General features: G+C 42.6%; 1 protein-coding gene across 1 annotated transcript; it reads right to left on the bottom strand.

The window, feature by feature from the left end:
* Positions 1 to 3,504: 3,504 nt before the first annotated feature.
* On the bottom strand, positions 3,505 to 23,833 carry LOC306797440 (1-phosphatidylinositol 4,5-bisphosphate phosphodiesterase delta-4-like; the record flags this gene model as incomplete). Its single annotated transcript, XM_079296806.1, has 15 exons — positions 3,505 to 3,596; positions 4,079 to 4,228; positions 5,118 to 5,250; positions 5,343 to 5,521; positions 8,201 to 8,317; positions 9,876 to 10,032; positions 13,085 to 13,252; positions 13,451 to 13,603; positions 14,288 to 14,432; positions 15,185 to 15,386; positions 15,517 to 15,748; positions 15,901 to 16,030; positions 16,665 to 16,893; positions 23,114 to 23,272; positions 23,809 to 23,833. 15 exons carry the CDS (start codon positions 23,831 to 23,833, stop codon positions 3,505 to 3,507), a joined length of 2,271 nt encoding a protein of 756 aa, XP_079152932.1.
* Between the last annotated feature and the right edge of the window lie 593 nt (positions 23,834 to 24,426).

Below are 24,426 nucleotides of genomic sequence, written 5' to 3' on the forward strand. Positions count from 1 at the left end.
AGCGTGTGACATTATCAAGTGAGCGCCACTACCACCGGAAGTGAATCTGTTTTACTTTCAAATGTAAATGTAAATCTCAGTTTTACCACTCTTGGCAAGTGTTTTCGCTTCTAGCGACGGCCGTGGTTTGGATTATCCACACGAGAGACGTCATCACGTTATTTAGTGTTTCTTTCTTTTTTTGCTTACATCTTAACGTTAATTTCTTAATGATATGTGTCTAGTAGCTATTGCTATGCTATTCTGACAAATATAGATAGATAGATAGATAGATAGATAGATAGATAGATAGATAGATAGATAGATAGATAGATATGTACTTTATTTATCCCCAGGGGGAAATTTGTAAAATGTGACATTTGGGAGAACAATACAGTTTAATTTAAACATTTAACTACTGTACCACTCATGAGCCAAGTTTTTTTTCAGTTTGGGAATCATTTCTTAAAGCGTCTGTACGTAACACATGAATGTCTTAATAACTGTTTTAATATGAAAGTTAATTCCGGAAATACCTGTTTATACTCCGGGAAACTTGATGTTGTTGTCATGACAAGCGTGAATGGTGTTCCGGTTTAGTGGTTCGGTGGAAAACGGCACGGAGAGAAGGTTCCGCCTCCTATGAATCGCCATATTGTTCCGGTCTCAAACTATTTGGTTTTATTTACTATTGCTTTAAATTATTTGATAAACTGATCACATCGATAACAGCAGTATATTATCTACCACTAGATAGGCTGTCGGAAAAATACAAGTCTGTTTTGCACCTGAATTTGCTCAAAATACATATTTGTTTGAGTGGCTGGAAAACGAACTGATTTCTGTGCTTTGTCCCCTGAGTTAATAAGAAGAGCACTCACTTCAGTATGAAGGTTAAATAGTTGAGTCATGAAGTGAAAATCATATTTATTTGCAGGTGGAATGGCAAATGAAAATAAGGTATTCTACAATAAAAAAAAAGAAAAACACGACAATGTGCTATGCTGTACAGTACATATGAAGGTTTCCAAGTATACAAAAATAGACATATCAAAACACATTTACACAAACAGGTAATATGTACATACCATAAAATAACATCAGATGACACAAGACTACTCATGAGTACTGAGCAGCCTGTCACTCACTAGCTGGAGATGGATGCAAATCAAGAGAGCTTCACGACAGTCACTTTAGTCTTTTCTGAAGGGCCGACATGCAAAGGAGTCTGGTGTTAGTGGAAAGAGCAGACAAGCAGCCGCAGGATGCAACTGGGAACACTGGGAGGCATCATAATGCCCCAGAGCTTCAACCTCCAGCTGCTCCACTGCAGCTGCTCAGTGGACAGCAGAGAAGAGTAAACGTTAGAAAGAGGAAGTGAGGAGGGGTTTCTGAATGAAGCGCGCCTTCTCTCAACGAAAACACATTATGAAATGAATCCATAATTATGGCGTGGTGTTCAGATGTTTGTAAAGCATTCGATTTAGAATTTGGTAAACTTACATTTGTGTTTAATCAATTTGAATTGTATGAATAAAATAGAATGAACTATAAAAATAAAAACAACACCTGACTTCTATGACAAACTGTGGAGGGACGACATTCTGAAACAGTATATTTAACTTTCTGAGACACAGTAGAGATTATACTGATTCAGTCATTCCTACACCGGGTCCCTATGAGGCCTCTACTGAACTAATGTGCTGTAGACAGTGCAAATATAACTATTTCTTTAAATCAAAGGTGTGAACCAATAAACACCTGACTGACAGTTTCAAATCTGAGAAAACAGGATGATGTTTTTGGCCTAAATTATTATTTTTTATTTATTTGTTTTGCAAGTTGTCACCAGGACCTCTGTGCTACTCCGTGTGCTATAGTTCCAGCTGCTGAAGCTCAACATCCTCAACCCTGTGAAGAACACAAAGGTACATTTAAGGTACATTTTCTTTTAGTTTATGGTTGTCATTCAAGTCATTTCTGGTAGTGTCTAATAATCTAAACAGGTTATTTGACCTCTGAATTATAAACCTCTCATACTGTAAAGAATACTGTTTTTACACCTATGTTAAATATTTATGGTACTTTGAGATTTTGAGACAAACGTCTGTAGCAGCACAGAGGAGCGCGGACATGACTGAACACTATAATAACGGCTATATCAAGACAAATGTAATAATGTAGTATACTTTACAAACACTGTTCCCCCTCTTACATGTTCCAAACAGGAGACTATGGTGCTGTCTGTGTAGCTGGAGCTTTGCATGTTGGCCACAGTGAAAGCTGAGGACTGTAGCGGTCACACAGTGATGATGAAGACTGTGAGTTAAAGGGTAGTACTGACAGGATATATATACCGTACTTTTCGGACTATAAGCCGCTACTTTTTACCCCACGCTTTGAGGCGTCGGCTTATAGTCCGGTGCGCTTTATATACGGATTTTTCCGTAGCTTTTCTCCGCCACAACAACAACCGCAACTTCCGGTTCCGGTCTAACACAACAGACACAGAACAGTTGCTACCAGCAACCCCTCTGCTACCAGCTGTTACTGACAGGGTCGCTACAATATGGATGAAGTACCTTTGACCTACCTCTCACTAAGACTGTTAACAAAAAAGGTTGAATGGCAAGATGCTTTTAACAGTACATGTCCGACTCGCTAGCTTCTAAGCTAATTTTAACATTACGGCCAATGGGGAAATGCTAACCGCGATTAGCATTCGCGAATATATAATATATCTTTGTACATCTTTTCATGCAGACATACTTGCATTACTGACTAAGGTCTCTCACGGCTACCAAACGAAAAGCAATGAGGCAATAACTGTTGTTGCTCATAGCTCTGAATAGCTGTTGTGCTAGCAGCAACTGGCCAAGCCAGTTAGCCGTACAAAGATATATTATATATTCGCTAATGCTAATCGCGGTTAGCATTTCCCCATTGGCCGTAATGTTAAAATTATCTTAGAAGCGAGCGACATGTTATGATGTTCATAGAAGACAACTTTAGTACTGTTAAAAGCATCTTGCTGTTCAACGGGGACACCTGCGGCTTATAGACCAGTGCAGCTTATCTATGTACAAATTATTTTTTCTTTTAAAAATCAGCTGGTGCAGCCTATATACCTATGCGCTCTATAGTCCGGAAAGTACGGTACATCCTGATCCAAACACATTGGTGGCACGTTCGTCTCTACAACACAACATTTCAACAGAAACAAATACTTGTGCTACGGATACAGTACACCAAACAGGAGCAGCAAAGTTCAAGTCAATCACAGGGACAAGTTACACACACTATAGTGAGCAAAACAGAAAACATGCAGATCGCATATCCATCTGCTGCCTAAAGGACCTCTAGAAGATTTGGCATAATATTTATTCACATCAAATAAGAATAAAATACTAGTTTAGGAGCTATTAGTATTTTCTAAGGAAGGAATGACTCTACTCTCATAACTACATAACATGTGCCGGGGAGGTTCTTTCCAATACCTCTGTGTGTTAGGGAAGCCAAGAAGGATTAGTCCAGTTCTGTGATCCTGATGTGTACGAATAAGGAGGAAGGAGGAATACTGGTTCCATCTCTGGACAACAGATGAATGTGACGATAACCTGAGAACACAAAACAGAACCAGAGGGATTATTTATTTCTTTAAGACGACACACAAAGTCAAACGTGGAGCGGCAGCAGAACTTCTAACGTGGCAAATTTAGAAGCTTTCACGTGTCCTAAAAAAGGCGGTTGGTAACAAGTGTCTAAATGAGACTATGAGAGTGATACTATAACATTATTTCCACATCCAGCAGACATAGAGCAACATCATCATTCATCTGGAGTTGTTTGTGTTCACCTGGTAAATGTAAGTCCAATGTACGCTCAGTTTTGGTCTCCACCATCTCCTGAGAAGAATACATGTTTAGCTGCTAAACGCTCGGCTGTGTTCAGCTATTCTTTGTGGGAAAATGTACATCTATGCCTCTTTCATAACAGATTGAAGGTTGCGAAATATATATTTATGGAAATTACAAACAGAAATTAGCTGTAAGATTGTAAATGTATCAATGTGCGCTGGAAGTTAAAGAAGGGGCCTCACCTTGCTGCATGCAGCCGAGAGGGAGCGTGTACTGCCCCAGAAAGTCATTTTTAGAGGTCTTGTCGTAGTCTTCCACCACAAAGCGCACCATGGCCAGCTCCGGAGTGTGGACGGTGAAGCGCAGAGTGTCATACCACACCGGGTTGAATCCTGCACAAAGGACAAATCCTTCAACATCAGCGTGCATGCTGCAGAGACAAGTCCTAACTATGTGTGGAACGGCACTAAAGTGACCCATTCATCCATTCATCATCTCCACCAGGAGGATCTACGACCGGTCACATGCGTGAGTGACTGAGAGTGCAGGTGTCTGTCCATGGCTAATTGGCAAAAACGGCAAAATATTTTGTGTGTTTTGAGGTGGGACAGACAGCAGTACCAGCATGGGAGCAAAACAATGTAAAGCTGTGAACAGGGGCAGCAGTTAAATGTATTTTAGACACCAATAAAAGCTTTAGTGTACGCTACGTTTAGATTGTTTTCTGACAGAGTACTGAACTAAAAGTTAAACCTATTTATACTGTTTTTGGAGATTTAGTTTTGGAGTCAGGACTTTGAAGAGAGAATAAATAAGATCCACTTTCCGTTCTGTTCCCCGTTAGAAAGAGCAGTCTGATGGCAAGATTAAGTGTGAAATATTCAAAATATAGCATACACATGAACGGGTATTGATTTTTTTCAGGTTGGTCTTTCCTTTAGGTGTCAAAAATACATTTTGTTGCTGCCCTTGTTCACAGCAGTGCATTGCTTTGCTCTCGTTCTCCTGTCTGTTTCTCCAAACTGAAGGCGTGCCGACCACCATAGGTAATATGCTGACTATGGATAAGTACCTCGTACAACCACTAACAGCTAACGGAACTACAAGCACACACGTGCTGAGTACATTGCTGCTAAACGGGCAGATAGCTTTGTGAGTTTAATTCATTTTTTGGCAAGATATTATGTGGTCTGTACTCTCTCCACTGAGAGCACCTTTCTAGTTCCCTCCTGTGTTGATGTCTATGTAGGTAAGTGTACGGGCCCACAGCCTCTACTGCACCGTTGTTCTCGATGTATCTGGTCTCCTGCTTGGCCTGGTCCATAGGAACACCATGGATTTCCACTCTGACCAGAGGATCCACGATGGAATCCTCTTTGATGTTGACTTTGGGCAGCTGTTGACCACTAATCACCTTAGACACATAAGTACGGTTTCCTCAATAAAGCCATGAAACAGCTATTAACTGCAGGGACACCTTTTTCTTACTTTGTTAAAGGTCTGTACCTGTATAGTGAGGACGACAGGTTGGTAGCCATCCCTTTGTTCCGGTGTCTCAGGGTCAAATCTTTTCTCTACCTCTCTCATGAAACTGGGCTTGAGGACATAGCCACAGCTGCCATTCTGACCAAACAGTCCGTCGTTCAGATCCATCCCCTCCCCGGCTGTCTGGAAATTCAATGCAACTGAATGAAATGGAAAAAAACAACAATGACTTTTTGACTCATGCTCTTGCCATTCAATTTGGATTCAGGCACTTTGAGAGGATGTTATTAATGCTGCACAGGGCTTGGTTTTGAACTTTAATACATGAACAATACCGAAGGGAACATAACTATGCATAAATTACCATGAGTTTTTGTTTTGCTTCAATTATTTATTTTGCTTTAAATTCCCTTGTCCCCAGGTGGACACTCGAAAAGTAATTGACAATGCAGTTTAATTGTATGGGAATATCATTTTGCCCTCTACACAGGGACATATTAAAAGAGGGAGAGGTCCCAGGACAAAGCCGTGTGGAACTCCTGTTGGCTGCGTGGTTCAGACACCGATCCTTTCCATGTTCCCTGGAAAGGAGCGAGTCGTCCTTTAATAGTGGAGAGGAGGATTTGGTAGTACACCAATAACCTTAGTCCACTGGGGATGACATGTTCTGTCACCTGTTGCCACTCTGACGGCCCGCCCGCGGGCCGTCAGAGTGGGAACGGCTAGTTATGTCTGGTACACAACTGCTCCATTCAAGACAGGTACTGATGCTATATCTCATTAGAAACCTACGGTTCTTGTGATTCGATTTATGCAAACCATTTCAAGATACAATCACAACAGCAGGTAGAGTTAACGTCTCTGTCAACCATACACTGCAAATATAGCCGAAAAAATATCGCCGTGACTCACCGATTATGATTCATAACGGCTCCCTCGTGGATCCTACTCGATCGATTCCAGTAAAAGATTTAGTCCAAAACACATTAGTACGTCCATAAACACCCACGGGGGGCTGTTGCATCATTTTAAATGAGCCAGTAGATTTTGATAATCTTCGCTGCATTTCTCGTCATAACGCTCGTTAAAATTTAAACACTGCATCTCTGTGTCTCAAGATGGATGCCTGCAAGTCCGCCGGTTCGATAGACACCTCATTTGACCCAATAGGAGCTTCTATAGCAGGGGTGGGCAAACTTTTTGGCTCGCGGGCCACATTGAGTTTTAAAATTTGACAGACGGGCCGGGCCAGGAGCAGATGAATGGAGTGTTTGTGTGAACTAATATAAATTACAAGTAAAAGCCATGACCTAAAAAGTAACTTGCATTTAATTCCAGTGGGAACAGTGCTGTTTGTCACCCTTTTTAACCAGTGAGTCAACGTTTGGTGCAGTTTGGGTGTGACAATTCTCAGAACAGATCTGAGGTGTTCATTAGTTAACTGGGATCTTACACGGTATTTTTTTGACACAGAGTTTCTCATGTAAAGGTTAATGACTGTGGTCTTTTTAGCATCTTGATTATTTGAAGGGATCATACAAATATTTGACTGTCACAGCTAACATTGTCAGAGCTCTGCTCTGTAAAGTCTTTCCTTGTCTCTCCCCCTTGTGTCACGGTGTGGGTACATCTCACTGGCGTCAGGAAACGTATCAGAATACCCTTATTTTATTGGTTAAACTGCATCACGTGACGTGATTTACAACGCATTGGTCGGTGTTTTTCCTGCACAGCTGAACAAAGTGCCGTAAATGCTGGAAAGGAGCGTGAATAACTCCGCTGCATAAAGCAAAGGCCACTGAAAACGGGTCCGCGACGAACCACCAGTTGAGAATCACTGGTCTGCAGGATCGTGACGAGCGGTGAACAGCTGTTGGCGTGGCGTGTCTTCCGTCTCTTCCCGTTTCCTTCACCTACATTCCCCTGGGTCCTACGCCCCTCCCTGTACAGCTTCTTATCACCCTCTTTGCACCAACGTACATTTCTAACAAATACCACGCATATTACAGTAATCACCGTTGCATATGTGTCAAACTCTATCGGTGCATCTCCGGTATGTCTTTGTTGATCCTGCATCGCTCTGTTCTGTTCTTTAATGTAACGTTACTGGAGCGACGGAGCCTCTCCCAGCTGTTAGCAGACTGTTGTGCTAGCGAGCAGGCTGTGCCCAGCATGCAGTTCGGCGGTGACATTTTATAAATGTACAATTATTAGTGTCTTCTAACACCGTGCCCAGGGACAACGGTTGAAAATTAGCTTTTTTAGCTAACACTGTCACATTTACAGTCATGTTTTTATTAATGTGTGCTGTCGATTAATGTGAACTGTCCCTGTACAAATAAAATCTTGAAAAAAAAAATAAATAATTGTTTATGTGTCACAGACTGTTGTGTGCTGTGGTGTTTTTCTCTGTTCAAGAGCGTTAGTTGTGGGTTGTTAATTGTTGTGTTATAAAGTTATGACCATGACTAGAGTTCCCTCTCAATACATATAAGACAACTAGCATTCTTGTAGCATCAGTATTATGGGAAGTTGCTTGTTAGCCATAATCTAAACTGCTTATAGTCCTAAAGCCAGAATTATGTCTTGATATTATAGTTAGGTAGTTATTATATTGGCTACTTAGTGCTGTGCTGATGGGACTCTTTCTGTTATCCAAACCCTCAAACAGTCAGACATTTTGGGAACTGCAATCCTTTTTGCTGTAAATTGTATTGCCTAACTCGCCTCTTCACCCATTTAAGTGAAGAATAAATAATTATGCAAACCATAGCCCCGTGCAGCAATAATAGTAAAAACAATACGACAGAAATGCAAATAATGAATGGATGGAGGTCTGCTTTAGAAAACAGTCAAGTCTGTATTTCAGTTGCAATCACCGATTTGGCACCCAGCATTCCACATTTCCTGAGGATTGAAATTGGAGGAGTCCGTTCGGAAGCCACTGGGATAAACCCGGGTCAGCTGCCGGGAGTTATGGTGCACAAACTCGGTCCCTGAAATGGAGATGACATCAGATCGTGAAAGTCAACAAATATGGTTTGACTGAAGCCCCTGATACATATTATTGTGTCAATAATAAACACAGCACAAGAATAACTAGACTGGGGTGTCAAACATACGGCCCGCCACGTCATTTTATGTGGCCCGCGAATCCGCAAGCAAAAATAAATAAATAATAATAATATTTTTTTTTTTATTTTTTTTTTTTACAAAAATTAAAAGTTAGATGTGAAAATAAAAATATCCCCATGGTCGAAATTATGAGATAGAAAGTCGAAGTGATGAGATAGCATGTTGTCTGTGTGCCGACATTAAAACTATCACAACAGGTGGACAGGAGATGCAACAACCCATAAAGAGGATTTCCAACAAGTAATCGTGTCTTTCGCAACATGTGTACTTCTCTGTACTTGTAAACTCGTGGACTTGTGAAACGTCATCAGTCTCAGCCCAAGTACTGTTCCAATTCAAAGTTCACATCGAGCCAAGCACGGCCCTAATGCCCGGATGTGGCTCCGCCCATTTTACCGGGGATGCATCGGAGGTGACTTGTCTGTACTTGGGACAGCCAAATATCCCAGAATGCATTTTGCACCAGCAACAGGAAACAATGGCGGAGGAGAAATCACACAACTGGAAGTTGAAACTTTCTAAATACTACTGTTGTTAAGTTACAGAAAGTAATTTTAGGATGTTTTGAGGCGAGAAGTTAGTTGTTTAAGCACCAAATCTGTGGTCGGTTTGTCAAGATTCAGCCGATTTAAAAATCTGCTCCGACGATTTCGGAGATGTGAAGTGTTGCTAGCGGGATCTGATCCACATACATATATTTATTGATATATATATATATACATATGTAATTGTATGTATGTGTATATGTGTAAATAATAATAAATCATTTTTGATTTTAAATGAAAACGAAAACAGCAGGGTTGTCATATTTAGTTTGATTGTAAAAATACTTCACAGAAAATAACCGATTAAACTCATGAGACCAGCTGAGGTGGTGATGTCATCAAGTAAGCTGCTGTTCCAATTTTCTGTAGGGCTGCAACAATGAATCGAGAAAATCGATGAAAATCGATTATTAAAAGAGTTGGCAACGAATATCATTATGGATTCGTTGTGTCGCGTGATTATTACGCCATTCAATAAGTCGCGGAGATGTTTGAGTATAAAAAAAAAAAAGTTGAGTTGAGCCATTCGCGCCGCCGGTCTCGTCGGGGGCTATTTGTACGTGTTGTGGAAGTCACAGATATCCCGGGAAACTAAACTAAATATGTTAGGAGTAGTTACATTTACACCGTCTTACATTTACAACCGGCCCTTTGAGGGCGACCGTGATGCTGATGTGGCCCCAGAGTGAAAATGAGTTTGACACCACGAGAGTATTAATTGCTTCACAAAATGTATTACTGCTTCTAAAAACTGAAACTAAATCTGATGTTGATAAAACTAAAACCCAGATTACACTGTATTAGTCAAACCTTTGTGTTTACAGTACCCATCATAATCATGTAAAGCAGAGAGGAATGATGAAGCTGGACTCACCAGCCTCTCTCAGGTGCTTGCGGGCCTTGGACTCCGTGAAAGAGGCCACCTCATAGAACTTGGAGTGGATGCGGGAGTGTTTGAAGTTACTGAAGTGGACGCTTTTGCAGTAAACAACACAGTCGGACAGCTCCTTGGACAAACGCTGCTTTGACTTCTGTGGAAAAAGGAAGAGAGGGGATAAAAAGGTAACACACTGATTAATGCATAGCTTATTATAACGTCCCATCATGAAATGGTTTTGGGAGGCACAGACAAATGACGTCGTCCTCCTGACGTGGACGTCAGATCAGAAAAGGACCAACAATACATTTTGTTGTTACATTTGGAGAACTTGTTGGTAGACTTTATCCAGGGCCACATCCAGCTTATCAACCCCCAGTTTGTCCCATCAGACAGCTGCCTATGTATCATTTTATGGCATAGGCTTCGAGTTTAACATGGTACGTACTTGCCAGTCAAAACCGGCATCTGTCAGTGGGACAGATGTAGCATGCAGCACTGGCATACCAATAGTCAGCAGGTGTACTGCATGCCAGAGTGGAGTGCTGTGTAGCAGTGGAGCATGAATGAAACACCATTTTTATGCCAGATATGCCAGATGATCAGCGGCAACATTCCACTAGAAGCATGCTGTTTAGTGCTGTTTTTTTCCCTCTGGCCACAGAAAGGATTGATTGCAGTTATTGTTTGACTGAGACATTTCGATACTACTCAGTACCTGGTATTTTGGTAATAGTGTAGTGTAGGTCTAGAACGAAGATGCAACTTAAAGAAGTTTCATCATTCTGCTCACTTGTAGGAAGAGGCCCAAACCCAATGGCACAAAGAGGCACCCGAGTCAGCTGACCCACCACCACTTGAGAGGGTAAACCCCGGTGATGCAAAGGAATCCTGTCATGGATGGAAGCACCGGGAACATCGAAAACCCTGAGACAACCCCGTCTTGAATCGTGAAAGTGATACTCGACCACAATGCCAAGCAAAAGCAGGTGTGCTGCCAGTGTAGCTTCCATGACTATGAGATCTGAGGTGTGGCGTCCCAAACAGCCCAATGAGAGCGTAACCTGCAGAGCACCTCTGCATGCACGCCTGCCTGCTTCCACATGAAAGCCGATCCGGCTGCTCCACCTTCACCCGTCTACCAGACAGCAAGACAGCCTCTCTGCAGACACCTACACCATCAGCAGGGGCACCGGCGAGCTCACATCACTGCCAAACTCACCGCTGGCCTCACCTCTCATGACCGTGTTGACAGGAGTCCCAGTGTGGTGTTTCATGCTTCTCAAATGCTTATCAATAAACATGACTCTAAGTGCCCAATGATTCCTTTTGCACAGTTAGTTTGCCAGGGACATCAAGCATTATCCTCTATTGCAGTATGCACTCAAGACTGTGCCATCAATATGAATCCATTTTACAGATACAGTACACACAGCAATCAGGGGAATAAAAAGGAGCAGCATGTGTTCCCTGTGATGCAGTGGTATGAACACAGAAGGACAAAGTTCAACCTTCATCAGAGCTGGAACAAGAACATGTCCCCCGGCCCAGCTTTCTCAAAACTCAAAATGAAAACCCAACTGATTGGCCAATGCAGCAACTTGCCGGAAGCTGTTGTGTTGCGTTGCAGCAAATGATGAGCCAGAGCCCCCCCCCCCCCCCCCCCCCCACACACACACACAGGCCTAAAGTCCGTCTGAACGAGGACGAGCAAACTCCACGTCGTGATGAAGAAAGCAAGATTTAGTAGAAAGCTCCAGAAAAAGCTTGCAAGTGGCCCTTGAGTCAAAAGGTTCTTTGTCAAACTACGTTAATCCAGTCCGCAAATTAAGGTGCCTGATGCACATTTTATTTGAAATGATGCAATTTGACAAAAAAAAGTCTCTGGACTTCGAGAACCTCGCTAATGAGTTTCAGTTGTACTGATAAGGGTTGGCTTTTTAATTTGTATTTTAAAATGTTCAGTATCAAGCTGCAAGGACAAATGACTGTTTGATTTGTTTAGTGATTTGTTAATTATAAGTATTTTAAGAACCACTGTTAAAATGTAATTGCCCAGTGAAATATTTGATTTCACATTCTAGCCCTACTTACACCTCAGTATTTACCAACAGAGGTGATTACTGACTGCAATTAGTACTGTTCAGGGTATCAAATATCCCATTTTAGAGGAGACCGTGCAACCTTCACCTGCTGAACTTAGCCTAGTTTGGCCCAGCATGGCTTGGTCTTGGTCTTGTTTGACAGCAACTATGAGGTCCTCATGTTCGTCCTTCTTCTCTATCTGTCGTGTCTACTTGTACATGTGACTTGTCCAGTGGTGGAAGATGTGTATTTCCTTGAGTTAAATAAGAGTTGATGTGTTTGTTTAAGTTTTAAAAGTTCAGATCTGGATGACTGTTGGTGACGAGTGGTTGACAGTGTTGAATCCTCGTTCACTCTTTCCTCCGTGTCTTTCTCTGCTATCACAGTGTAAACAGATCACCATATCTAACACCCAGAGTCTGCTCCCTGCCCTTAAATCCTCTGTATTTTTCATGAGGAATGACAGGAGTTCATGCAATCCTTGTCCGCTGGCTAAAAAGGCAACCAGATTTGTGGGGATTCCTGGGTAAGGATTTCAACCACTACCCCTCGTGGATCCGTTCTGAAGGGCCACTACCCAGTTGAAGGTACTCAAAGGGAAGGTATCTGGGATTGAGCCTTTGTCAGTGCATCGATGAATACAATGAATGGACGTGCCAGAATTACCTCTTGGTAAATAAAGACAAAGCTGAGGTCCAACCTGCCAGAGCTCCTAAAAGAAAGCAGGTTCAGTGGCATTGATTTTGAAGGAGGTGAAAGTCATTAACTGGTCTCAGAATGCTTCAGGGATTCAAACAGGCAACCTTCTAGTCCATCCCACAGTTGTTGGAAGTCTAAAGAGTTTAGTAAATAACCTGGAGTGCACCGCAAAAAAAACATTCTGCCAACTGCACTCAACAAGAAGCATTTAATCTGCCCTCATTTTGGGTTAGTCAGCTTAATATATTAAGTGTTCCATTCATACATTAAAATCTGTCTCAATGTTGCATCATCAGCCTAAAAAGGACGGAAATAGAGGATCCTGCTTCTATACCAGGCTGGTTCATCAGACTGTGTATAATAGTGTGTCTGGGTCTGAGGCCTAACAGGTGTACCGCCATGTGCAAAACAAGCTGACCTACCTTTACCCTGCCACAGACACTCTCGCGGTGGAGGTTATCTTCGTTGATTTCAGCCACCTCGTCTTCATCGCTGACCTCTCCGGTCTGAGAGTCCTCCACCATCCCGTTGAAACTCTCCTCCAGACCACCGATTTTCTTTGCCTTCAGGAGAATCTTCCTCTTAAGATCCTGACAAAGAGATCAAATAAACCTAGGGTCATCCTTCATAATCAGTGTTCAACATTGTAGACACAGATCACATGTTTTCTGATCTAGGCAGCCTGAGAAAACTGCGATACCGAGTTCGTGGGTTAGTAGGCACTCCAGATACCCAAATGTAACCGCGTAGAGTGGAGTAGGGTTGAGACGTTGGACTGCACTGCTCACCTCAGGAGATGGCAGGCCGACGGGGGCCTTGCCGTCTAGTGTGCTTTTCAGCAGCTTGTCACCGAGGATGTGGTTGAGGTGTCGGGCCATGACTCTCTGTTGCTCAACACTGCAGTGGTTCTCGATGGACAGGATGACTGGATATTCCGATACCTGGGTGGGGGAGAGGAGGGGGGATGGAGGGAGGGAGTTTGTAATTGAACACTGGAGAGCATTATCATAGGGAAAGCTAATACGCCTGCTGCCATATACCTGTGGGTTGTGGCTGACTGGTTGAAAGACCTCAGACAAGGGGTCATGAGGCCTCGATATTCACTGAGGACAGATGCTCACATCCAACAGGCTCTGTCATGCATGTGAACCTGGCTGCTGTTCACTCTGGCATGAGGCTGGCACTCTGGCAGATCCCTGGCTAGCTGACTTCATAGGGCTTTCACATGATGTCTTGGATATCATTGCACTGTTGTCCTCCCTCTCATAAATGTACAATGAGAAGCTGAGCGATTTGTTGATACAGCTTTACTTGACAATGAAAGCAAAAGCAATTGCAATGCCAGCAAGAGGGGATTACACCACATGCTTGGTCTACTTGAAAAAGCCACATTTGGACCAATGTGATCATGTCCCCAATCGGGCTGAGGGTGTGAAAAAATGTCTTCAAAAAGAAGAACTATGTTGTTTACCACATGATCCACTGAAGGACGAGTACATCAGAAAGGCAACATTCAGAATATTGGTATTTATTGCAAAGCGTACGACTCGATGTTTTGATTGATTCACATCCACTTCTACAATTAAGCAATCAATTGAGTGATACAACCAGACAGTGGATGCTACCTTGAAGGCATAGTTGCTCACTGCATTGACTACATCCTTGAAGAGTATCTTGGAGGTGAAGGTGTGTCCATGATAGACGATGGGCTCTCCATTGGCACCATCCCAGCAGTCCACTTCCACACACCGACAGCCACGACTCAGAGCCCTGAGCAGCAAAACAAATTGCGTCTTTCATTCATTATTTCATTCATTATTTTATCTTTTTACTCAGGGTCACAGAATGGCAGAACATCTACTGGCCACCAGTTGAATTCATTTGTTAATGGCATTATCAGACTTACGTTTACAGCTTGATTCATTTCAATGAATCACTTAGGAAGAATTGGACTTTATTCTGTTGATGAATTTTGTGAAACGAATGAATGCTGGAAGATAAATGCAGGGCAATGTCACAGTGAAGCTCATCACCCCTGAGAGGAACACATTAGGTAAGGGATTTGCACTGATGGAAATCTATAAAATTGGTTCGTAAGTGGATTTGGAAATGGTTAGGCGATAGTTGCAGTGGCGTTCCTTTAGTTGTCCTGCAATCAATTATAAGTCTCCTTTTATGATTTCCCAGCAGATTTATGGATGTTGGTGTGCACATGGATACCAAAGATACCACTGTCCCTGTAAAGGTTAAGTTGTGCTCTAGGACGCAAAATTAATGAATTAATAATTCATTTGAAAGGCACTGAAAGATTCTTTGTGGAACCAGAAATGGTTCTTCTATGGCATCCCTCCGAAGAACCATTTTCGGTTCCAGATGGCACTTTTATTTTAATATTTCTTTTAAGTAGTCTTCCAGCACCGGTTACAGTATTCGCTGTGCAAATGCACATTTTGCTGTTAGTGGGCACTTATTGTGGTCATTGGAACATCCCAAAGATATTTCCATCGGTTAATTTCCATCACCTAATGTATCCCTCCACACTGCTCTGCCCTCGGAGCTGGTCCTCCATCAGGTAGGTGTTGTGGGAGGAGGAGATGAAGTAATGGCACAGCGGCTGGCTCATGTCCTGGAAGACACCCCGCCACTGTGGGTTGAAGATGGACCCCTCAGCTGAGCCGAGGTACATCAAGAAGCCGTCAAATGTCATGGCATTCAGCAGCTTGGCTGAAAATACAGCAGAGGTGTGTCAGACCCTCCTCACATCGTGCTGGCACCCAACCTTCAGTACCAAGTGACAGGCCTTCACAATAATCATACACCAAGGTTCATTATATACAACATACAGGCTGTGTACCTGTGTCAGACGGCTCGTAGCGCTCAATGAGCTGCTTGGTATGCTGCTGGAGGTCAACCCCGTCCAGCTGTTTCTCTCTCAGGAACTCCTCCAAGTCACTTTGGGATAACTTCTGGCCATCAACCGAGTACTCCTGGAAAACCTTCAGTACATCATCCCGCTGGGTCAACATCTTGTAGAAGAGCACAAACTCATCGTCCTCCAGTGTACCCGACTGGGACTTATCAGCCATCTGAGAAGAGAAAGGATCATGCTGTTGCTATATGGATAAATGCATCAAAACCCAAGAGGTCTTACAGCGGCCATAGAAACCAAACAGTAGATGTGGAACGCTTCAATCACACGCGAAACCATAGTTTAGGTATTCAGCTCGAAGGTTCTCACTGTGAAGAGCTGGTGCGCGTGGTGCTCGTTCATGTCCACATTCATCATTTTCAGTAAGTCTTGCACTTCCTTGAAGTTCATCCTGCCATCATTGTTCTTGTCTGCCTTCCTGAACCAGTCACCAATCCATCTGGGTAGGCCACTTCAGGAGCGTCACATTCAATAGTGGCAGAAAGATTCTAAGTGCTTTGGAAGAGATACTTGATGAAGACTGACACACTGCACAATAAACTTTACTGTATATTTACTCAGTCCTTTAATATGTATAGCAGTTAAGCTCTGACTGTATCAAGAATCCAAAAGGTGCATTTAACAAGAAGGTGCTCTGGGAACCATTTGTACAAATTTTCTATGTTTTATTGAATTTGATCTAATGTTTTCAATCTCACATTAATTGTTGGTCTTTGACAGGAAGTGAATGTGCTACACACCCATCGTCCAGCCTGACCTCCACAGCCTTACCTTCCACCTCACCACATGACACACATCGGCACGCTGCACAAATCATGAGGTGCATAATCTTTCAATGTGATCATAATTCAGAGGATGCTGAGGTATCAATATATAGTTGACAGGTGTGGGGAACTCCATGCTACAATGGGGATACAATTTATGATTGCAATTCAGCCTTTATTGATAAGTTGATGATATTTAGTCTCTTGTGTACTGTCTATCCTTTTGCTAATGACCACAACTTTGGTTGGACTGAAAACCAGCAAACACTTTGAAAGCATTGATGACTGAAAACCCTGAGTGAAAGATACTGGTCAAGTTTCTCCCTCTCTCCCATGTTCTCCAGGTTCTCGATCAGCTTCCTCATGCCTCTGATCCAGGACTGCGCCTCCTCGGCTGACTCGGTCACCAGGTCCAGGTTGCCCCTGCGACCACGGAAGACCAGTGTGAAGCATCGGTCGGCTGGGAACTCATCAGCGATGCTGAGCAGCACCTCAGACTGGTGTCCATCCCGTATTGCCTCCACATCACTCACTGAAACTGGGCACAATGACCAACACAGAATAGAGAACTAATTATGTTCATCACATTTTCTCGACTGGAAGAGCACCCTGAACAGCATTTTTTCACTTTTTATCAACTGGAAAGGCTCCCTGTGATTAGACAACAGGAAATGTGTCTAATCACATTTCCTCTACTGGAACATACCAACTTCATCTCGTTTTCTCGACTAACAGGGAACCATAGAGGGCGAGCGCCACCTAGAGGGCCGCGAAAAACTTTCAGTTTTGCACCTGTGGACCGCGAGGGCCGCGGGACCGCATAGGTTATCAATTGAAGACACCAGAGATATTACTGTTATCCATGAGACACTCAGTTACAATACAGCTTCCCACCACCTGGTGGTGGTAATGCGTCAGTCAGTTGTTTAACAAGCTGCAATAAGCAGAAGAAGACACTCAGCTAGCCGCTAGCCTGTAGCGAAAGTTATGGATAAGTTATGAGCTGGCTTTTAAAAGTATCCACAGTATCTGCGAGGCGCAGAGTTGCAGGCAGAGCATTCCAGAGCCTCGGGGCCACTGCCTCAAAGGCTCGGTCACCACGGGTCTTAAATCGTGTGCGTGAGACTGACAGAAGACCAAGAGCGTTTGACCTGAGAGTGCGGGCGGGTGAATAGGGGCGAAGTAGATCAGCTACATAAGTTGGAGCCTGACCGTGAAGTGCTCTGTAAGTGATGGTGAGAATTTTAAAGTGTATCCGAGATGCTACAGGGAGCCAGTGGAGAGATCGGAGTACGGGGGTGATGTGAGACCATCGATTTGTCCTGGTGAGTAATCTGGCGGCAGCGTTTTGGATGACCTGCAGACGGTTAAGAGCAGATGCACTGAGTGATGTAAAAAGTCAGTTGCAGTCGTCAATGCTTGAAGAGATAAATATGTGTATGATCATCTCTAATTCAGGTGTTGATACTACAGATCTCAGTTTACTGATATTTCTTAGATGGAAGAAACATGACCTGGACAGCTGCTTAACATGAGGGTCAAACGACATGGATCGATCAAAGAAAATCCCAAGATTGCGCAGGTTGCAATGGGCAGCAGAGGAGAGTGGACTAATAATCTGCCTGATCATGGGGACAAACTCCTCTGGAGCAATAACCAGGACCTCCGTCTTAGAGTCGTTGAGTTGCAAGCAGTTTTCTGCCGTCCAGTCTCTGATGGCATTGACACAGTCCAGGAGCCTAGTTAATGTGAATGCCTTGCTGGGTTTCAATGACAGATGGAGTTGGATATCATCTGCATATAAGTGATAGGACACATTATAGCTTTTTATGATCGGTCCCAAAGGTAACAGATAAAGGGAAAATAACAGAGGCCCCAGAACCGAGCCCTGCGGTACACCACAAGACAGTGGAGAGGTAACAGACACAAAATCACCCACAGAGACATTGAAACTTCTGTCATTGAGGTCAAATGTAAACCAGTCTAACACTATGCCAGATATGCCCACCTAATCACGTAGCCTCTTAATCAGGATGTTATGGTCTACAGTGTCAAATGCAGAACTGAGGTCCAGAACAACTAACACAGAGCAGTCACCTGCATCAGCACACATGTGAATGTCATTTGAAACCCTCAGGAGAGCGGTTTCAGTAGAGTGTTGCTTACGAAACCCAGACTGGAACTTGTCGGACATGTTGTGCCTCTCCAGTGCAGCAGTAAGTTGTTTGGCCACCACTTTCTCTAAAATTTTGGACAAGAAAGGCAGTTTTGATATGGGCGTGTAGTTCATGGGCAAAGCTGGATCTAAGTTAGGTTTCTTTAATATGGGCTGGATAGTGGCATGTTTGAAATAGGAAGGGACAATTCCTGTAGACAATGAGGAATTGACAATAGATGTTACTGCAGGGCCAATAGTTAGCAGAACTTTCTTAAATAGAGAGGATGGTATTATATCCAGAGGGCAAGATGATGGCTTTGTTTTGTTAATTAAGTCCATCAGGTCTTGAAGGCTGATAGGCTGGAAAGAGTCCAGAACAGCAGGAGATTGCGAGGAGCTACATGTGGATGAACAGATCCCAGGCTGAATGCCAGACCTAATACCTGTTACCTTATCAATAAAATAGATAAGGAATTTGTTGCAATCGTCAACAGAACAGCATGGTAATGTAGAGACAGACGGTGAAACAATTCTCTTCATTGTGTCAAACTGAATCTTGGGATTTATCTTTGAGGAAGAGATTAGGTTGGCAAAATAAGCAGTTCTAGCTTCCTTTACTCCAGTATTAAAATAAACTCTGAGGTCTTTGAGATATGAGCGATGCACTTCTAGCCCAGTAGCTTTCCAGAGCCGCTCTGTCCTGCGACACTTCTGTCTCAGGCTGCACACAGTGTCTGTCATCCACGGAGAAGTGTTATAGGCTGCCCTCGTCCTTTCCTTAAGAGGTGCCACTTTATCCAGCAAAGTGGTGCAATGTTCATTAAATGACTGTATCAAGAGTTCAACATCATTGAGATTTGTGTTAATATCACAGCAGAAGTGCATAGAGAACTGATCAGCTGTACTCTGAGTAATAATGCGGGAGTGGAATGTTTGTTTCAGACACAAGGGGTCAGCATTGACAGAAAGATCAAAGAAAATACATTTACGGTCACTGATCAATAGGTCCTCACAACGGGTATTATCAATATCAAGACCCAGAGAGAACACAAGGTCCAAGGTGTGACCACCCCTGTGAGTGGCGCCAGAAACATGTTGCGTGAAATTAAAAGATTCAGTAATATTGAGAAACGCAGTAGTTCATCCCACATCCGCCTTTCTCTTTTAGTTCATTAAGCCTCGAGTTAGCTGAGGCGCAAATTGGAGCAACCGTCTCCAGTCTGTGGTATCATTAATATGCAGATTAAAATCACCAACCAGAAGCACTTTGTCTAGCTTGATAATAGAGGTCAGAAAGTCTGTGAACTCTGATAAAAACTGACCTGCAGGACCTGGAGGTCGGTAAATTAAAAAACTGAAAAACGGCTTTAGTCGGCCCACTTTAGTGAGCTGCAGCTCAAAAGTAGCATAGGATTCTGTGCTCCCCAATTGGCAGGAAAGCTGATTCTTCCAGACCACGATGAGGCCGCCACCGCGGCCTGTCAAACGCGGTGTCCCAACATAAGAGCAGTCCACAGGGCAGAGTTCATTGAAATGGATGAATTCCATATTCCGTTGCCAGGTCTCGGTCAGAAATAAAAAAGCCAAATTATGAGTTGTGAACAAGCCATTTAAAATGTGAGCCTTGTTTGTTATAGAGCGTGCATTAATCAGACACATTTTGATGGTCACAAAGACATTTATTTATCATGTGTATGTAAACCTGCATACACAACAACAAGCCCAACAGGCTTTCCCAGAACGTTGGATGCTTCATCGCTACGTGTCACTTTATTTTCGAAGGCTTCAGTGCTTAGTTTGACAGCATTAGCCCACATTCCACACACTGAGCCCTCGGCTCTGCCTCGTTGCCTCCGTTCACAAAGCCGTACTTAGTCAGGATTGTACTTGCACACACATTTAGACTTTTGGGGGGAGGGTATGGCACCACTGTCGTCTTCATTTTTTCTTTTTAAAAACTTGTCCATAACTTTCGCTACAGGCTAGAGGCTAGCTGAGTGTCTTCTTCTGCTTATTGGAGCTTGTTAAACAACTGACTGACGCATTACCACCACCAGGTAGTGGGAAGCTATACGTATTGTAACTGAGCGTCTCATGGATAACAGTAATATCTCTGGTGTCTTCAATTGATAACCTATGCGGTCCTGCGGCCCTCGCGGCCCACAGGTGCAAAACTGAAAGTTTTTTGCGGCCCTCTAGGTGGCGCTCGCGGCCCAATCGTGGGCTGCGGCCCCATGGTTAAGAATCACTGCCCTAGAGGGCACTTCATCTCGTTTTCTCTACTAACAGGTAACCCTAGAGGGCACGTCATCTCGTTTTATCTACTAACAGGGAACCCTAGAGGTCACTTCATCTCGTTTTATTTAACAGGGAACCCTAGAGGTCACTTCATCTTGTTTTCTCAACTAACAGGCAGAGATGGGCAAAGATACATCAAAATGTATTTTGATACAAAATACAAAATACCCCTCAAATAAATTCATCAAAATAAAATACAAAATACTGGTGCCAGAAAATGTAACAAAATACAATACATGTATTTTGTATACAGGAAATACTTTTTCTGGATTTTCCGTTTTCTCACAATTTGGTATAGCAGAGCATTCAGGTTTGGGCTACAATGGTCACAAAGCTCTGGTGAAGCCCACAAAAAGGAAGAACAGTCACAGACATGTCAGTGTAACTAAGCACATCTGTGCTTGTTGATGGTCCTTCTTGAACATCATCTTGCTGAGACATGTTGTCCACCTGGCCAACTGTAAAATGTATGAAATAATAAAACTAAGAATACTTTCATAATATGCCTTTTAAATAAACTATATTGGATATTTAATGTTTTTTCATTTTTTTTAACAAATGGACATCTACTGTCATAGCCTGGCTAACTGTGAACTATAGTATCTGCCAGTAATTGATATGGCATGATGACATTCACATTGAGAAGATACAGCATAACTCAGTGGTGGGTCATCAGGGCCTGCAAGGCCTTCTCTGCTGGCCTAAACAGAATCACAAAGCTATATCTATTTTATAATTTAATAATTTTTCTTAAATACACTCCATGTATTATAATTCATAAAAATATTTTTCCCATTATCTTATGTTCTCATTGCACAGCTCCTGTCTTCCTCAGTTGCTCTGCTTCCAGTGCAGCTTGTTTTAAGTAGAGCTTTTATGCAATCAGATCTCACCTCTGTGTCTCTAGGTAAGAACAGAGCCAGAGGCCTGCAGACTCACAAGTGCATCCATGTGCACTTTAAGTGAATGGGGACGATATTGTTGATTGTCATAGTGTTCAACCAATCAGATCTTTAGTTTGACATGTTGGGCGTATTCTTTGACGTGTCAGAGCCTGCTAGCTGGCCTATAATGACGTCAGCATTACGTGCAGCTCAGTTTCCATGTGCAGCTCTGCCACGAGGTGCAGAGTGTGCTGTGATTGGTCAGTGGGCGAGCACGTGACTATCGTGAAATGAAACGAAGTCGGGTGGTGAATCACATCACGTGATGCAGCTCAGCCAATCAAATATGGGCATTCTGACAAGTTTCCTGACCGGAGTGAGATGTACCACACACCGTGACACAGGGTGCTGAGACGAGGAAAGACATTGCAGAGCAGTATGTTCTATGTTCGAGTTGTGAAAGTAAAATCCTAAAATAATTTCGGTGGGATTGCGGCTTGTCATTAAGGAATGACGGTGGATCCCATAGCCAGACCATCTAAGAACCACTGTCCTACACGAGCGCAGAAAACATTATAATTTCCTCAATTTAAACTTCTGCATTTTCTAAATGCTCTAGTATTATTCAAACGTATTGTAAGCCTCGTACCGAGCGGGTTAATATGAAGACGTATATAGTTACATCCTTAAAAACTAATAGCTGTGGCGCCATCATGTGGTTATACGATGGTATTTCAGCTGCAGTACAGCAGTGACGGCCCAGGCATACAATGCATGGCCCGCCACTGGCATAACTTGTAATACAGTGCAAGATTAGATGGTCAGATGTCTCTTGATAAGGTTATCATGAACATAAAAGCTCCCAATCTCCCTCTTCAGCTAGCTACTCGACTGATAAGTGAACTTGCTAAACACTGGCTATGCACTAGCCTAGACAGCATGCTAGCATCATCAGCATGTTAGCATTGAGCTTGATATTATAACCATCACCATACAATAGGCTATGTAGCCAGACCCAGACATCAATTATACATCAAGCTAATTGATATCTGTCACACTCAGATACAATATTTAACTTGACAGACAATCTGTTCAACTTGAAGATCTGAAGACTGAACGCGTGAACTGTTTTTTTTATTCGTGGATAAAGTATTTTGAGTATTTTAAATACAAAATGACTCCACTCTAAAGTATTTTGTTACAAATTACTTTCGATTTTTATCGGCCCTATCAAATACAAATTACAAAATACTCAAAGTGATTGAAATACGTATTTCAAATACAAGTAATAGAAATACTGCCCATCTCTGCTAACAGGGAACCCCAGAGGTCACTTCATCTCATTGTATCTACTAACACATCATGTCTCAATGTCTGAACACAGAGGTCCATCACATGAGTAAATCATGTGGTCTTACATGTGGAGTGAGTGTTGCCAGCCTTCTTGGATGTGTACCAGATGGTCATACAGTCGTCCTGGAGTTTGAAGTAGCGCTGCTTCTTCCAGGTACGAGACTTGATTTTCCTCATTACTGTCCCCACCAGCATGGACTGGAGGTTGCCATCCCCCTGGATGCCTGGAAAGAGAAGGACAGGTATACCGATTCATTTTATATTGATAAGAGTATGATTAGATAATATTTCCGCTCTCATGTAGCGAAAACCAACTGTTAACATCCCATTTTTAATTTTATTTCCAAGTTTAGGTTGCATGTTGCCTACCAATTTGGACATGAAGAGTCTGTTTTACATGCTATGGAGTACACTAAAAATCATACGTTCATGGAGTTTTCAATTCTAATTCATTTTGGCAGTAATTATGCCATTTCAAACATGGAAATGAACACTTATGAATTAAGATTTGGTCAGACAAGCTCTATAAATAATATACTATAACGAGTTAATTCAAGCTGTGAATCATTCTTTACGACAATATCTGAAATCTTACTTTATATGCACTGACTAGACTAGAATGTAAGTTTTAACAACCTGGCCAGTATCAGTCATGTTGTTCTAATACAAACTCAAATGTACATAGTGCACTAGTGGTGAATTGACACATGTTGTCCTCAGTCTAATATTTTGAATAGTAAACCATAAAAAACTGACTTACGGAGGCCAGACAGTGTGGAAGCCATTCGTTGTCGTCTCACACTTCTGCAATCTAAAGAAAAGAGGTTAGTTATTCATGGAAGTTTTAGACATTCAGAGCTGATGGCAAATTCATCAGCCAAACAAATGATTATTTATTTGTATTTGACAGTCCACAGTCACAAAAGCCCTCATCACTGCATCCATTGCAGGACTTTAACTACCATTCAACAATATGCAGTGGCCATCTTGTTCTTTATTTATTGCCACCAGAAGATGAGACAACAACTGCAATAAATAACAATTCATTATTTTGTAAGCTATTCTAAATCTGGTCTTCTGAAGGCATCTGGATGCTCTGAAATTTGATTACTGAGCTTTTTTAGCTTTTTACTGTTTTTTACAGTTTTTACAGTTTGGGGAAATCCCTGCCAGGCCTGAGACCTAATCTGTAATAAATAGATTTGAATTATTCACTCCTGATTTAGACAATATGGTAGATTTATGCATCTTAAGTAAAGCTTAGTCTACAGAGCCTTTTGCTGCAGAGAAAAGGCTACTTACATACAGGTACATTACAGCAGATGTTGTTACGATGTTGCCCAGTGTTGCTGATGGTGTCACCACGCAGCTCACACAG

The sequence above is a fragment of the Melanostigma gelatinosum genome, assembly GCF_949748355.1.
Source record: "Melanostigma gelatinosum genome assembly, chromosome: 24".
Taxonomy (NCBI): domain Eukaryota; kingdom Metazoa; phylum Chordata; class Actinopteri; order Perciformes; family Zoarcidae; genus Melanostigma; species Melanostigma gelatinosum.